General features: G+C 35.9%; 2 protein-coding genes across 7 annotated transcripts in view; one reads left to right on the top strand and one right to left on the bottom strand.

Moving 5' to 3' along the window:
• NEK4 (NIMA related kinase 4) overlaps nucleotides 1-15,295 on the bottom strand; it is a 40,054-nt gene that overhangs the window by 3,322 nt on the left and 21,437 nt on the right. For 2 of the 3 annotated variants that reach the window (XM_008513126.2, XM_070575043.1), the window contains one exon: nucleotides 14,997-15,130. In XM_008513126.2, coding sequence (XP_008511348.1) covers nucleotides 14,997-15,130 — 134 coding nt within the window. Of the gene's footprint in view, nucleotides 1-11,292; nucleotides 11,383-14,996; nucleotides 15,131-15,295 lie in introns of all 3 variants that reach the window. The other variant, XR_011526933.1, reaches the window with a different exon arrangement.
• SPCS1 (signal peptidase complex subunit 1) overlaps nucleotides 1-15,295 on the top strand; it is a 23,475-nt gene extending 8,180 nt beyond the window's left edge. For 2 of the 4 annotated variants that reach the window (XR_011526934.1, XR_011526937.1), the window contains exons 3-5: nucleotides 11,253-11,331; nucleotides 11,794-12,034; nucleotides 15,030-15,295. The gene's annotated coding sequence lies outside the window, so the exon portion shown is untranslated. Of the gene's footprint in view, nucleotides 1-11,252; nucleotides 11,332-11,793; nucleotides 12,035-14,962 lie in introns of all 4 variants that reach the window. The other 2 variants (XR_011526935.1, XR_011526936.1) reach the window with 1 other exon arrangement.

The following is a 15,295-nucleotide window of genomic DNA, read 5'->3' as shown; positions in this document are numbered from 1 at the left end:
AAAGGGATTTAAATATATCATTATGGAGGCCAGCCCCATGCTCGAGTTTCATGTACTCTGCTTCAGTGGCCCAGGGTTTCACTGGTTTGGGTCCCAGGCACGGATATGGCACTGCTCATCAAGCCATGTTGAGGCGGTGTCCCACACAGCAGAAGAAGAAGGTCCTACAACTAGAATATACAACTATATGCTGGGGGGCGTTGGGGAGAAGAAGAAGAAAAAGAAAAGAAGATTGGCAACAGATGTTAGCTCAGGTGCCAATCTTTAAAAAAAAAAATATATGTATATATATATATATATATATATATTACACATATATTGTTTGAATGCATAACATAGGCATTGTGAAAGTCCCAGAGGAGAAGGAGGAAGAGTGATTATTTGAAGAAATAACTTCCCAAGTTTGATGAAAGACATGAATATAAACATCCGAGAAGCATAACAGACTCCAAGTAGGATGAATATAAAAAGTTCACACCCAGACACATTATAACCAAACTTTTGAAAGACAAAGTGAGAATCTTGAAAGCAGTAAGAAGGAGCATCTCATCACATACAAGGGATCTAAAACAAGATCATTAGCACATTTCTCACCAGAAACATTGGAAGCCAGAAGGCAGTGGGATGATGTTTTCAAAGTGAAAAATGTCAACCAAGAATCCTGTATCTGGCAGAAATGTCCTCCAAAAATGAGAGAGAAACAAAGAAGGAAATCCTACCATTTGTGACAACATGGATGGACCTTGAAAGCATTATGCTAAGTGAAATAAGTCAGAAAGAGAAAGACAAATACTGTATGATCTCACTTATATGCACAATCTAAAAAATACCAAACTCACAGAAACAAAGAAGAGACTGGTTTGTTCCCAGAGGCAGGGGGTAGGGGGTGAGGGTAATGGATAACAGTGGTTAAAAGGTACAAACTTCCAGGTATAAGATAAATAAGTTCTGGGGATGTAATGCTCAGCATGGTGACTATAGTTAACTATACTGGATTGTATATTTGAAAGTTGCTAAGAGTAAATCTTAAAAGTCCTTATCACAAGAAAAACATTTTTTAACTATAACAAGTGAAAAAGATGTTAACTAAACTTATTGTGGTAATCACTTCACAATGTATACATATATCAAATCATTATGTTGTACACCTTAAACTAACACAATGTTATATATCAATTACATCTCAATAAAACTGGGGGAAACAAAGTGAGGGAGAACTTGAAACATTCCCAGATAAACAAAAGATGAAGAAGTTTGTTACCACTAGATCTGCTTTGCAAGATATACTAAAAGGAGTCCTGCAGGTTGAAAGGAAACAGAAGCAGAAGCTTTTTAGTCTCATGTAGTCCCATTTGTTTATTTTCTGTTTTCCATGCCCGTGTAGACACGGTATTCGAAAAGATGCTGCTAAGACCAGTCAAAGAGGGTACCCTCAAAGAGTGTACTGCCGAGGTTTTCTTCTAGGAGTTTTATGGTTTCAGGTCTTATATTCAAGTCTTTAATCGATTTTGAGTTCATTTTTGTGTATGGTGTAAGATAATGGTCTACTTTCATTCTTTTACGTGTGTCTGTCCAGTTTTCCCAAGACCATTTATTGAAGAGACTTTCCTTTCTCCATTGTATGTTCTTGGCTCCTTTGTCAAAGATTAGCTGTCCACAGATGTGTGGTTTTATTTCTGGGCTTTCAATCCTGTTCCATTGATCTGTGTGTCTGTTTTTGTGCCAGTACCATGCTGTTTTGGTTACTATGGATTTGTAGTATATTTTGAAGTCAGGGATTGTGATGCCTCCAGCTTTGTTCTTTTTTCTCAGGATTGCTTTAGCTATTCTGGCTCTTTTGTTCTTCCAAATAATTTTAGGATTCTCTGTTCTATTTCTGTAAGAATGTCATTGGGATTCTGATTGGGATTGCATTGAATCTGTAGATTGCTTTAGGAAGTATGGACATTTTAACTATGTTTATTCTTCCAATCCATGTACATGGACTGTCTAACCATTTCTTTATGTCATCTTTGATTTCTTTCAATAATGTCTTACAGTTTTCAGTGTACAGGACTTTCACCTCCTTGGTTAAATTTATTCCTAGACAGTTTATTCTTTTTGTTGTGATCATAAATGGGATTGTATTCTTGAGTTCTCTTTCTGCTAGTTCGTTATTAGTGTATAGAAATGCAACTGATGTTTGTAAGTTGATTTTCTACCATGCAACTTTGCTGTAGTTGTTGATTATTTCTAATAGTTTTCTGGTGAACTCTTTAGGGTCTTATATATAAGACCTTTATATATAAGATCATGTTGTCCAGAAACAGCGAGAGTTTCACTTCTTCCTTTCAAATTTAGATCCCTTTTACTTCTTTTTCTTGCCTAACAGCTCTAGCCAAAACCTCCAGTACTATGTTGAATAGGAGCAGTGAGAGAGTACACCCTTGTCTTGTTCCTGTTCTCAGAGGGATGGCTTTCAGTTTTTCCCCATTGAGTATGATGTTGGCTGTGGGTTTGTCATATATGGCCTTTATTATGTTGAGGCACTTTCCTTCTATACCCATTTTATTGAGAGTTTTTTTTTTTTTATCATAAATAGATGTTGGATCTTGTCAAATGCTTTCTCTGCATCTACTAAGATGATCATGTGATTTTTATTCCTCATTTTGTTAATGTGGTGTATCACATTGATTGATTTGTGAAACTTGAACCATCCCTGTGCCCCTCGTATAAATTCCACACGATCATGGTATTTGATCCTTTTAATGTATTGCTGTATTTGGTTTGCCAATATTTTATTGAGGACTTTTGCATCTATGTTCATCAGCAATACTGGCCTGTAATTTTCCTTCTTTGTTTTGTCCTTGTCTTGTTTTGGTATCAGGGTAAGTTGGCCTCATAGAATGAGGTACGAAGCATTCCATCTTCAATTTTTTGAAATAGTTTGAGGAGGATAGGTATTAAATTTTCTTTGAATGTTTGGTAGAATTCTCCAGAGAAGCCATCTGATCCTGGACTTTTGTTTTTAAGGAGGTTTTTGACTACTGTTTCAATCTCTTTACTTGTGATTGGTCTATTCAGATTCTCTGTTTCTTCTTGGTTCAGTTTGGGGAAGTTGTATGAATCTAAGAATTTATCCATTTCTTCTAGGTAATCCAATTTGTTGGTATAGAGTTTTTCATAGAATTCTCTTACAATCCTTTGTATTTCTGTGGTAGCCTTTGTAACTTTCTCCTCTTTCATTTCTTTTTTTTTTAAAGATTTTATTTTTTCCTTTTTCTCCCCAAAGCCCCCCAGTACATAGTTGTATATTCTTCATTGTGGATCCTTCTAGTTGTGGCATGTGGGACGCTGCCTCAGCGTGGTTTGATGAGCAGTGCCATATCCGCGCCCAGGATTCGAACCAACGAAACACTGGGCCGCCTGCAGCGGAGCGCGCGAACTTAACCACTCGGCCATGGGGCCAGCCCCTCATTTCTAATTTTATTTATTTGAGCCTTCTTTCTTTTTATCTTAGTGAGTCTGGCTAAAAGTTTGTAAATTTTGTTTATCTTTTCAAAGAACCAGCTCTTAGTTTCACTGACCCTTTCTGTTGTGTTTGTTTGTTTCAATTTCATTATTTCTGCTCTAATTTTTATTATTTCCCTCCTTCTGCTGACTTTGGGCTTGGTTTGTTGTTCTTTTTCTCGTTCTGTTAGGTGTAGTTTAAAATTGCTTATCTGAGGTTTTCCTGTTTGTTGAGGTGGGCCTGTATTGCTATGAATTTCCCTCTTAGAACCACTTTTGCTGCATCCCATAAGAGTTGCTATGATGCATTTTTATTTCCATTGGTCTCCAGGTATTTTTTTATTTTTCCTTTGATTTCTTCACTGTTGCCACAGTTGTTCAGTAGCATGTTGTTTAGTCTCCACATGTTTGGACTTTCCCAGCTTTTTTCTTGTAGGTGACTTCTAGTTTCATAGCATTGTGGTCAGAAAAGATGCTTCATATGATTTCAATTTTCTTAAATTTATTGAGGCTTGCCTTGTTTCCCAACATATGGTCTGTCTTAGAGAATGTTACATTTGCAATTGAGAAGAAAGTGTATTCTGCTGTTTTGGGATGGAATGTTCTATATATATCTATTAAGCTCATCTGGTCTAGGTTTTCATTTAAGTACACTATTTCTTTGTTGCCTTTCTGTCTGACTGATCTATCCATTGATGTGAGTGGCATGTTGCAGTCCCCTACTATTATTGTGTTACTGTTAATTTCTCCCTTTAGGTCTGTTACTAGTTGTTTTATATACTTTTGTGCTCCTGTGTTAGGTGCATATTATTTATAAGTGTTATGTCCTCTTGGTGGAATGTCCCTTTTATCATTATATACTGGCCTTCTTTGTCTCTCACTGCCTTTCTTATCTTGAAATCTGCTTTCTCTGATATAGGTATGGCAAAACCTGCTTCCTTTGGCTTGCCATTTGCTTGGAGTATCATCTCCCATCCCTTCACTCTGAGCCTAGTTTGTCTTTAGAGCTGATTTGTGTGTCCTGGAGGCAGCATATTGCTTGGTCTTGTTTTTTTAATCCATCCAGCCACTCTGTGTCTTTTGATTGGAGAATTCAATCCTTTTACATTTAGAGTGATTATTGATATATGAGTGCTTAATACTGCCATTTCATCACTTGTTTTCTGGTTGTACTATATTTCCCTTGTTTCTCTGACTGCCATTTCAGTTTGGTGGTTTTCTGTGATGGTTTTCTCAGTTTTCCCTTTATTTATGATTTGTGTCTTTGCTCTGATTTTTTTGTTTAGTGTTTACCATGAGGTTCATATAAAAGATCTTGTAGATGAGATGGTCCATTTTCTGATAGCCTCTTATCTCCATTAGCCTAAGTAGGTTCCATCCCTTTCCTCTTCCCCACCTAAGTTATTGTTGTCACAAATTATTCTGTTTTGTGTTGTAAGTTTGTGATTGAAATGAAGTGTTCATAGTTATTTTTGATGCTTTCCTTCTCTTTATCTTTTATAATTGTTTGCTAACTTGTTCTGATAGCTGCAATTATCTGATTTTGTCTATTCATCTCCTTGCTCAAGGATTTGTAAACCTTTGCCTTTGTCTTAGGTATGCAGATATCCTTCATCCTTTCTTGTAAGGGAGGTCTAGTGGCAATGAACTCCCTGTTTTTGTTTATCTAGAAAAGTTTTTATTTCCCCATCATATCTGAAGGATAGTTTCACTGGGTAGAGTATTCTTGGCTGGAAGTTTTTGTCTTTCAGATTTTAATATATCATTCCAATCTCTCCTAGCCTGTAAGGTTTCTGCTGAGAAATCTGCTCAAAGGTTGATAGGGGTTCCTTTGTAGATTATTCTCTTCTGCCTTGCTGCCCTTAACCTTTTTTCTTTGTTATTGATGTTTACCAGTTTTACTATTATATGCCTTGGAGAAGGTCTTTTTGCACTGATGTAATTAGGAGTTCTACTGGCTTCATATACTTCTAAGTCCAGTTCCTTCTCCAGGTTTGGGAAGGTCTGATCTGCTATTTCTTTAAACAAGCTTTCTGCTCCTTTCTCCCCATCTTCTCCCTTTTGAATACATATAATCCTCATGTTGCATTCCCTCATTGAGTTAGATATTTCTTGAAGAATTTCTTCATTTTTTTAAGTCTTAGTTCTCTCTCCTCCTCCACCTGAAGCATTTCTATATTCTGTCCTCTAAATTACTAGTTCTGTCCTCCATAACATCAACTCCATTTTTTAAAGTTTCTAGATTATTTTTTATCTCATTCATTGTGTTCTTCATCTTCAGAATTGCTGTTTGGTGTTTTTAGAGTTTCAATCTTTTTTGTGAAGAATTCCTTCTGCTCATTAATTTTATTTCTGAGTTCATTAAACTGTATTTTTGAGTTTTCTTGTAACTCACTGAATTTCGTTATGACAACTATTTTGAATTCTGTCATTTAGATTGTAAATTTCTGTGACATCAGGATTGATTTCTGGAGACTTGTCATTTTCCTTCTGCTCTGGAGTGTTAATGTAGTTCTTCATGGTGTTTGACAAAGTGATCCTTTTCTGGCGCATAGAGATAGTATCAGGTCGCAAATTCCACCTGCTACCACTGGGGGTGGGGGGCAGGAGCTGTGTTTTCTGAACCTTCCACATCTACTAGAAGTTGTGCCAACTGGGTTCATCTGCCTTTACCTGCTGGATCACACAGGATGTGCAGGTTCTGTGGTGCAGATCTGCTGCCTTGGCCCAGGACCTGCTGAGCTGGTGCGCTAGGCAGGGATGGAGGGACACTTTCTTTCACATGCACGTAGGCCCACCCTGCACTCACAGGCAGTTCACCTGGGGAGCTGTGCTCGGTGGGGACACCCACACCGTGGCTGAACTACACTACTTGGTGTGGAGTGTTCTCACAGGCTGAGTTGGCACTACAAAAGTGAAAGTGTTCACATGCAGGCCTGCCTGCTCCCTCATCTCCTCTTTTTTCTTTTTTTTTTTGCTTGAAGAAGACTGTCCTTGAGCTACCATCTGTGCCAATCTTCCTCTATTTTTTGTATATGGGATGCTGCCACAGCATGGCTTGACAAGCGATGTGTAGGTTCACGCCCTAACCCAAACCTGCAAACCCAGGGCCACTGAAGCAGAGTGAACAAACTTAACCACTACACCACCTGGCCACCCCCCCCCCCACCTCCTCTTACAGTCACATGCTGGCTGCTGCCTGAGGACCCGTGACCTAGACTGCTGCCACTGGGGAGGGGGAGGGCATCCCCTCACCTCCTTCCACTACTTCCTGGGGATCCAGTATCCCCACCTTCAGATGAGTGGCTGTGTAGATCTCTCTGACATCCTATTGTACTTTGTAGGGAATCCTCTATTGGTTAATGAATGTCTGTTTGGTTGTAACTTAGGCGGGTAGAGACTAAGGGAACAGCTCACATCACCATGATGCTGACGTCACTCTCCTGAAAATCTGTTGCATTTTTAGACACTCATAACAAACTATCTTACAGAGAAATTAAGAAACCAATCTCATTTACAATTGCATCAAAAAGAATAAAATACCTAGGGATAAATTCAACCAAGGAAATGAAATATCTGTATACTGAAAACTGTAAGACATTAATGAATAAAATTGAAGAAGAAACAAATAAATAGAAAGATATTCCATGCTCATGGATTGGAAGAACTCATGACTCCAGATGGTAACCTGAATCCACATGAATAAATGAAGAGATCCAGAAATAATAAAGAAGAAGGCTACTATAACAAAAGCTACAAATATATACTTTCTTTCCTTTCTTCTCTCACTTTGAAGAGACAAAGTTATATAATGTAATAATTATAACAAGGTAATGTTGGGTTTGAAATATATATAGATGTGATATGTATAATAATATGACAACAAAGGGGAAAAGGGAATAGGAGTAACATTTTTATATTTCACTGGAATTAAGTCAGCATAAAGCTAAAGCTGATTCTGGTCATTTAAGATGTATATTGTAAGCCTTAAGCAACCACGAAAGAAAGAACTAAAAAATATATAGTGAAAAATATCATTAAAGAAATTAAAATGCTACATTAGAAAATACTCAGCGCAAAAGAAAACAGTAAAGGAGGAAGACAGGAACAAAAAATGCGAGACATAAACAAAATAAAAAGTAAAATGGCAGACATAAATCCAACTGTATGCATAATAACATTAAATGTGAACACATTAAACAATCCAATCAAAAGGCAAAGTGTAATAATGGTTAAAGAAAATAAGATCCAAATATATGGTGTCTATAGGAAACATACAATAAATTCAAAGATACAAATAGATTGGAAGTAAAAAGAAAAAGATATATCTTGCAAATAGCAACCATAAGAAAGCTAGAGTGGCTATACTAATATCATATAAAATAGACTTTAAAATAAAAAGAAATATTACTAGAGACTAAGAGGAACATTTTATAATGATAAAAAAGTCAATCCATCAGGAAGATATCACAATTATAAACATATATGCACCTACCCAGAGCACCAAAATACATGAAGCAAAAACTGATAGAAATGGAGGGAGAAAGAGAGAATTCAACAATAATAATTGGAGACATTAATGACATTAATGCCCCACTTTGAATAATGGGTAAAACAACTTTGCAGAACAACAAGGAAATAGGAAATCTGGGCAACACTATAAACAAACTAGAACAGACATCTATCAAATACCCCACTCAATGACAACTGAATATATATTCTCAAACACACATGGAACATTCTCCAGGTTAGAGCATATGCTAGGCCATAAAACAAACCTCAATAAATTTAAAGGGACAGAAATAACAAAAGTATGCTCTCCAACCACAATGGAATGCAATTAGAAATCAATAAAAGAAATAAAATGGGGAAACTCAAAAATATGTGGAAATTAAACAACGCACTCCTAAATAGCCAACCTTACAGAAATAAAAAATATTGAAAAGGATTTCTACTAATAATTATATGTCAATTAGATAGCTTAGATGAAATGGACAAATTCCTAGAAGGACATAAAGTTTAGAGACTGAAGAACAGACAATCTGAATATAACAAGTAAAGACAGTAAATTCATTATCAAAAAACTACCCACAAAGAAAAGCCTGGCCCGGATGCCTTCACTGGTAAATTCTATCAAACATTTAAAGAAGGATTAACACCAATTCTTCACTAACTCTTCCAAAAAATAGAAGATGAGGGAACACTCCCCAATTCCTTCTATGAGGCCAGTATTACCCTGATAACAAAAGTAGACAAAGACATCACGAGAAAAGTAAAGTAAAGACCAATATATCTCATATGAATACAGACACAAACATCCTAATCAAAATACTAGAAACACAACTCCAGCAACATATGAGAAGAAGAATACACCAAGACCAAGTGGGATTTATCTCAGGAATACAAGGATATTTTAACATCCAAAAATCAATTAATGTAACACACTGTATTAACAGAATAAAAAAACAAAAACCACACAAGCATCTAAATAGAGAGAAAACATTAGACAAACTCAACACCTTTTCATGATAAGAAACGCTCAACAAACCAGGACTTGAAGGGACATTCTTCAACCTGATAAAGGGCATCCATGAAAACCCACAGTCAACACCATACTCAATGGTGAAAGACTGGATGCTTTCCCTCTAAGATCAGAAACAAAACAAGGATGTCTACTCTCACCAGTTCTCTCCAACATTGTCTTGGAGGTTCTAGCCAGGGAAATCAGGCAAGAAAAAGAAGTAAAAGGCATCCAGATTGGACAGCAAAACTAACTCAATTCACAGATGACATGATCTTATATAGTGAAAATTTCAAGGAGTCCACTAAAACAAAAAACTATTAAACCCAGTAAGTTCAGCAAGGTTTCAGGATACAAGGTCAATATTTAAAAAGTCAAATTTATTTCTATGCATTTGCAGTGAACAATCCCAAATGAATATAACAAGATTTCAATTACAATAGACGAAAAAGAATAAAATACTTAGGAATAAATTTAACAAAAGATGTGTAAAACTTATCCTCTGAAAAGTATAAAACATTGTTTTAAGAAATTTAAGATTTAAATAAATGGAAAATCATCTCATTTTCATGGATTAGAAGACTTAATATTGTTAAGATGGCAATACTCCCCAAATTGATCTGCAGATTCAATACAATCCCTATAAGAATCCCAGCTGGCTTCTTTGTAGAAACTGACAAGCAAATTCTAAAATTCATATAGAATTGCAAGGGACCCAGAATAGGCAAAAGAATCTTGAAAAAGAAGAACAAAGTTGGAGGATTCACCTATCCCAATTTCAAACCTTATTACTAAGCAATAGTAAAGAAGACAGTATGGTACTAGCATAAGGATAAAAATAGATTAATGGAATAGAATTCAGCATCCAAAAATAAACCTATGGGTCTACAGTCAACTTTTTTTTGACAAGGTGTTAGAATAGTCTTTTCAACAAACGGTAGTGAGACAACAGGACAGCCACATATATAAAAATGAAGTTGGACCTTTACTTCATACTATATGCAAAAATTAACTCAAAGTTCATCAAAGACCTAAATGTAGGGACTAAAACTATAAACCTCTTAAAAGAAAACATAGTGGTAAACTCGTGTGACCTTGAATTTGGCAATGGATTCTTAGATGTCACCAAAAATACAAGCAGCAAAAGAAAAACAAATTGGACTTCATCAAAATAAAAAAATTTGTGCCTCAAAGAACACTATTAATAAAGTAAAAAGACATTCTCCCATTCTCAGAGAATGGGAGAAAATATTTGCAAATCATATATTTAATAAGAGACTTGTATCTGAAATATATATAGAACTTCTAAAACTCAATAATGAAAAGATAAATAACTCAGTTAAAAAATGGGCAAAGAACTTGAGTAGACATATCTCCAGAGAAAATATACAAATGGCAGGTAGTATAGAAAGATGCTCAACATCATTTATCATCAGGGAAATGCAAATCAAAACCACAATGGATACCACTTCACACCCACTAGGATGGCTATAATCAAAAAGACAGATAATAACAAGTGCTGACAAGGATGAGGAGAAATCAGAACCCTCTTATGCTGCTGGTAGGAATGTAAAATGGTGCAGCTGCTTTGGAAAGCAGTCTGCAGGTTCCTCAAACGTTTAAATGTAGAATTACCATATGACCCAGCAATTCCACTCCTGGTTATGAACCCAAGAGAAGTGAATACACACAAAAGCTTATGCTAGCATTATTCGTTATAAGCAAAAAGTGGAAACCCAAAAGTTTATCAACTGAGGAATAAACAAAATGTGCTATCCATACAATGGAATACTGTTTGGCCATAAAAAGGAATGAAGTACTGATACATGATACTGATACATGATACAGACGAACCTTGAAAATATTATGCTAAGTGAAAGACATCAGTCACAAAAGACCACATATTTTGCATGATTACATTAAATAAAATGTCCAGAATATGCAAATCTATAGAGACAGATATTAGATTACTGGTTCTTTCGGACTGGAGGGAGGAGAGATAGAGAGCTGCTAGCTAAAGGTATAAAGTTTCTTTTTAAGGAGATGAAAATATTTAAAATTGTGGTGATAGTTGCATGTATTTGTGAATATACTAAAAAGCACTCAAGTGTACACTTTAAACGGGTGAATTGCATGATACATGAATTATATCTCAATCCTAGATAACAGTAATGTATCAATGTTAATTTTCTGAGTTTGATAATTGTACTGTAGTTATGTAAGGAAATATTCTTGTTTTTAGGAAATACACTGAAGAATTCAGGAGTAAAGAGACATCATACCTGCAACTTTCTAACAAATAATAACGTTGAGGAACACAGGTGAGGAGTATTCAGGAATTCTTTGTACTATTTTTCAACTTTTCTGTTAATCTGAAATTATTTTGAAATAAATTAACACTTAGATATCATTTATTATTAAATTGGTACAGAAGCAACTATATTTCTAGGAATTTAAGGCCTTATTGTTGTTGTTGTTATTATTACCAAAAAACTAGAAACATAAAAACCCAAGAGAGCAACTAGTCAAAAAATGTTTGTTCAGCCACTTCTACTACTCTTGAAAGTTTTCGTAGTGCAGATGTGATATAACACAACCGATTCATTGGGAAATAATCATGATACGAATTGCAATTGGTCATCACAATCAGGAATTAGCACTGGGAGAGCAGGAAAAGAGCAGTGGCCTTGAAAGCACAAGAACAATCAGGAATGACTGTTACTATAAGGAGCTGGCTGCACTTCTGAGTTCAGTTGTACTGTTTTTTTGTTTGTTTTTTTTAGGAAGATTAGCCCTGAGCTAACATCTGCTGCCAATTCTCCCCTTTTTGCTGAGGAAGACTGGCCCTGAGCTAACATCCATGCCCATCTTCCTCTACTTTATATGTGGGACACCTACCACAGCATGGCTTGCCAAGCGGTGCCATATCCACACCCGGGATCCGAACCGGCGGACCCTGGGCCGCTGAAGCGGAACATGTACACTTAACCACTGCGCCACCGGGCCAGCCCCTCAGTTGTACTGGTAAGTGAAAAGTATAGGCTACAAAATTGTATATAGTATAATCCTGTTTTGCTAAAAGAGAAAGAAAAAAAGAAGAAGGCTATGATACACACATGAATGTGATGTGACAGATGCGTGTACGTACACAGCAAACTATAGACACATGTATAAGAGCGTGAAAGGCAGTATAGAACAGTGGTTAAGAGCATGGATTCTGGAATCAGACTGTCTGCACTGAAGGCCAATTGTTAGCAGTGTGACTTTTGGCAACTCATTTAACCTCCCTGTGCTTCAGAGTCCTCATCTGTAAAATGGAGATACTAGTACCAACTTCACTGGATTGTAGGAGATATAAATGACTTATACACGTAAAGTGCTTAGAACACTGTGTGGCACTTTTTAAGTATTACTACTACTACTATTCATGGAATGATAGAACAAAATCTAGAACCACTGAGTGCTAAGATCATACTGATTTTTTTAAAAATCTCTATGTTCTAAATGTCCTACAATGACCATGTCTTATGTGGGGACCTGGAAATGGCCACCCCAAGATATGTCTCTTTGGCATGATGATTACTTGAGGCTGGTTCCTTTGCAGACAGGAAAGCAACTGAAAAGTAGCACTTGCTTACCCTTTGTAAGAGACACTTACATTGTAAAGGAACTCTCCATCTGTAAAGATATCTCCCTCTCTGAACCAGGAAGGGGAGATGACCTTCTCTCTAGAAACTCTTAATCAATACCAAAGGCAAGGACTTAAATCTGCATTTTGTTTACTGTACTTGTGTGGTAATCTCCCATGATTGCTGCGCTCAGCTGTGACCACCCAGCTCAAGACAACAGACTTGCCTCCTGCTGTGTCCATCAAGCACTGTGCCAAGAGGGCAATCTTGTGACTATTGTGGGAGGGACATTTCAATCATATGTGAAACACCCTGTTTGGGGCTATATAACCACTCTGTGCACCCCACTTCTTCAGTGCCCTTTCTTCCCAGGCCATGGTCCTCATAAAGCTTTGTTTAATTTTTTCTTGCTATTCTGTCTCATGAGAATTTAATTCATTCTCCGGCCAGACGAACCCACATTAGGTAGAGGAAAAGTCTTGCTCCCCTACAGTTATGACCTTTGTATTCAAATAGGAAAAGACAATAAATAATTTTTTTAAATTAGTATAGAATTGTTTGTGTTACACAAATATAAGTATGCCTTACTGTTTACTTTTAAATCTGGGAAGATATGTAATGAATCTCTCAAAAAGAAAAAAGATTTAAGTATAATAACAGGAATTTTAAGCAGAAAAGTCAGGTAAGTCAAACTAAAATTTATTCAAAGCAAAATTCTATAGTGTCCTAATCAAAATCCCAGATGGCATTTTTACAGAAATTAAGAAGTTGATTCTAAAATTCACATGGAAATGCAAATAATAGCCAAAACAATCTTGAAAAAGAACTACAAAGTTGGAGGACTCACATTTCCTGATTTCAAACTTACTACAAAGCTACAGTAATAAAGACAGTGTGGTACAGACATATGGATAGACATATAAATCAATGGAACATAACTAGCAGTCTAGAGATAAACCCTTACATTATGGTCAATTGATTTTCAACAAGGGTGCCGAGACCTTTCAATAAGAAAAGAACAGTCTTTTCAACAAATGGTGCTAGGACAATTGGCTATCCACATGCAAAAAGAATGAAACCAGAGCCCTTCCTTACGTAATACAAAAAAAATCAACTCAAAATGGATTATAGGCTTAATTGTAACAGTTTAAATGATAAAACTCTTAGAAGAAAACATAGGAGTAAAAATCTTCATGACCTTAGGTTACACAAAGCCTTCTTAGACATGACACCAAAAGCACAAGTGATGAAAAACCAAAATAGATAAATTAGACTTCAACAAAATTAAAATCTTTTGTGCTGCAAACAATATCATTAAGAAAGTGAAAATAAAAACACAGAATAGGAAAAAAATTTTTGCAAATCATGTGTCTGAATCAGGACTTATATCCAGAATATGTAAAGAACTCTTACAACTCAATAATAAAAAGCTAAATATCAATTTTAAGATGTGTAAAAGATCAGAACAGACATGCCTCCAAAAAATATATACAATTTGCCAATAGGCACATGAAATATGTTCAACATCATTACCCATTAGGAAAAAGCAAATCAAAACCATAATGAGCTACCACTTCCCAAACTCTAGGATGGCTATAATCAAAACGATGACAATAACAAGTGTTAGCAAGGATGTGGAGAAATTAGAACATTCACACCTTACTGGTGGGAATGTAAAATGGTGCAAACCACTTTGGAAAACAGTCTGGCAGTTTTTCAAAATGTTAAACATAAGACTTTCCATATGATTCAGGAATTTCCACTCCTAGTTACATACCCAAGAAAAATGAAAACATATGTCAACACAAAAACTTGCATGTGAATGTTCAGAGTAGCATTATTCATAATGGCCAAAAAGTGGAAACAAGTAAATGTCCATCAGCTGATGAAAAGATAAACAAAATGTGGTATAGCCATACAATAGAATATTATTTGGTCATATAAAGGAATGAAGTACATGATACATGCTACAACAAGGATGAATCTTGAAAACATTACATCGAGTTAAAGAAGCTAATCACAACAGACCACATATTTTATATGATACCACTTAAATGAAATATCCAGAATAGGCAAATCTATGGAGATAGAAACATCAGTGGTTGCTTAGGGGTGGAAGGCTTGGGGGATAATGGAGATAGACTCCATTATCGCTACAGGGTTTCTTTTGGGAGTAATGAAATGTTCTAACATTGATCGTGATGAAGATTGTACAACTCTGTGAACATACCAAAACCCTTCAACTGTATACTTTAAATGGGTAAAATGTACAGTACAGTACGTTAATTATATCTCAAAAGACTGTTAAAAAATAATTTTACAGCATAAGCAGCTGACACAGCTAACAGGACACTCACCTCTCTCTCCAATTCATCCTCCTCTTCCAAAAGATCATATACCTGCTCCAAAAGCTGAATCCCCAGACCTCGGATCACATCAGCTCTCAAGACTTCAACTATTCTTCTGATCTTTTCAGAACCTGGCATGATAGCTAAACAGCAGTAATAAAGAGGAAAAAATAAACACTTTCGCCACTGCAGCAAGAACACAATGCTTTTTAAAAATCTTGTCATGTTAAGATTCTTTTCATTTTGACAAGAGTTTGGTTTAATGACTTCATGTATTTGTAATGACTATAAATGTATATATGAATTTA

This window comes from Equus przewalskii, chromosome 15, assembly GCF_037783145.1.
Source record: "Equus przewalskii isolate Varuska chromosome 15, EquPr2, whole genome shotgun sequence".
NCBI lineage: Eukaryota > Metazoa > Chordata > Mammalia > Perissodactyla > Equidae > Equus > Equus przewalskii.
The sequence above is the reverse complement of the archived record's forward strand: the minus strand, read 5'-3'. Positions and strand labels throughout refer to the sequence as shown.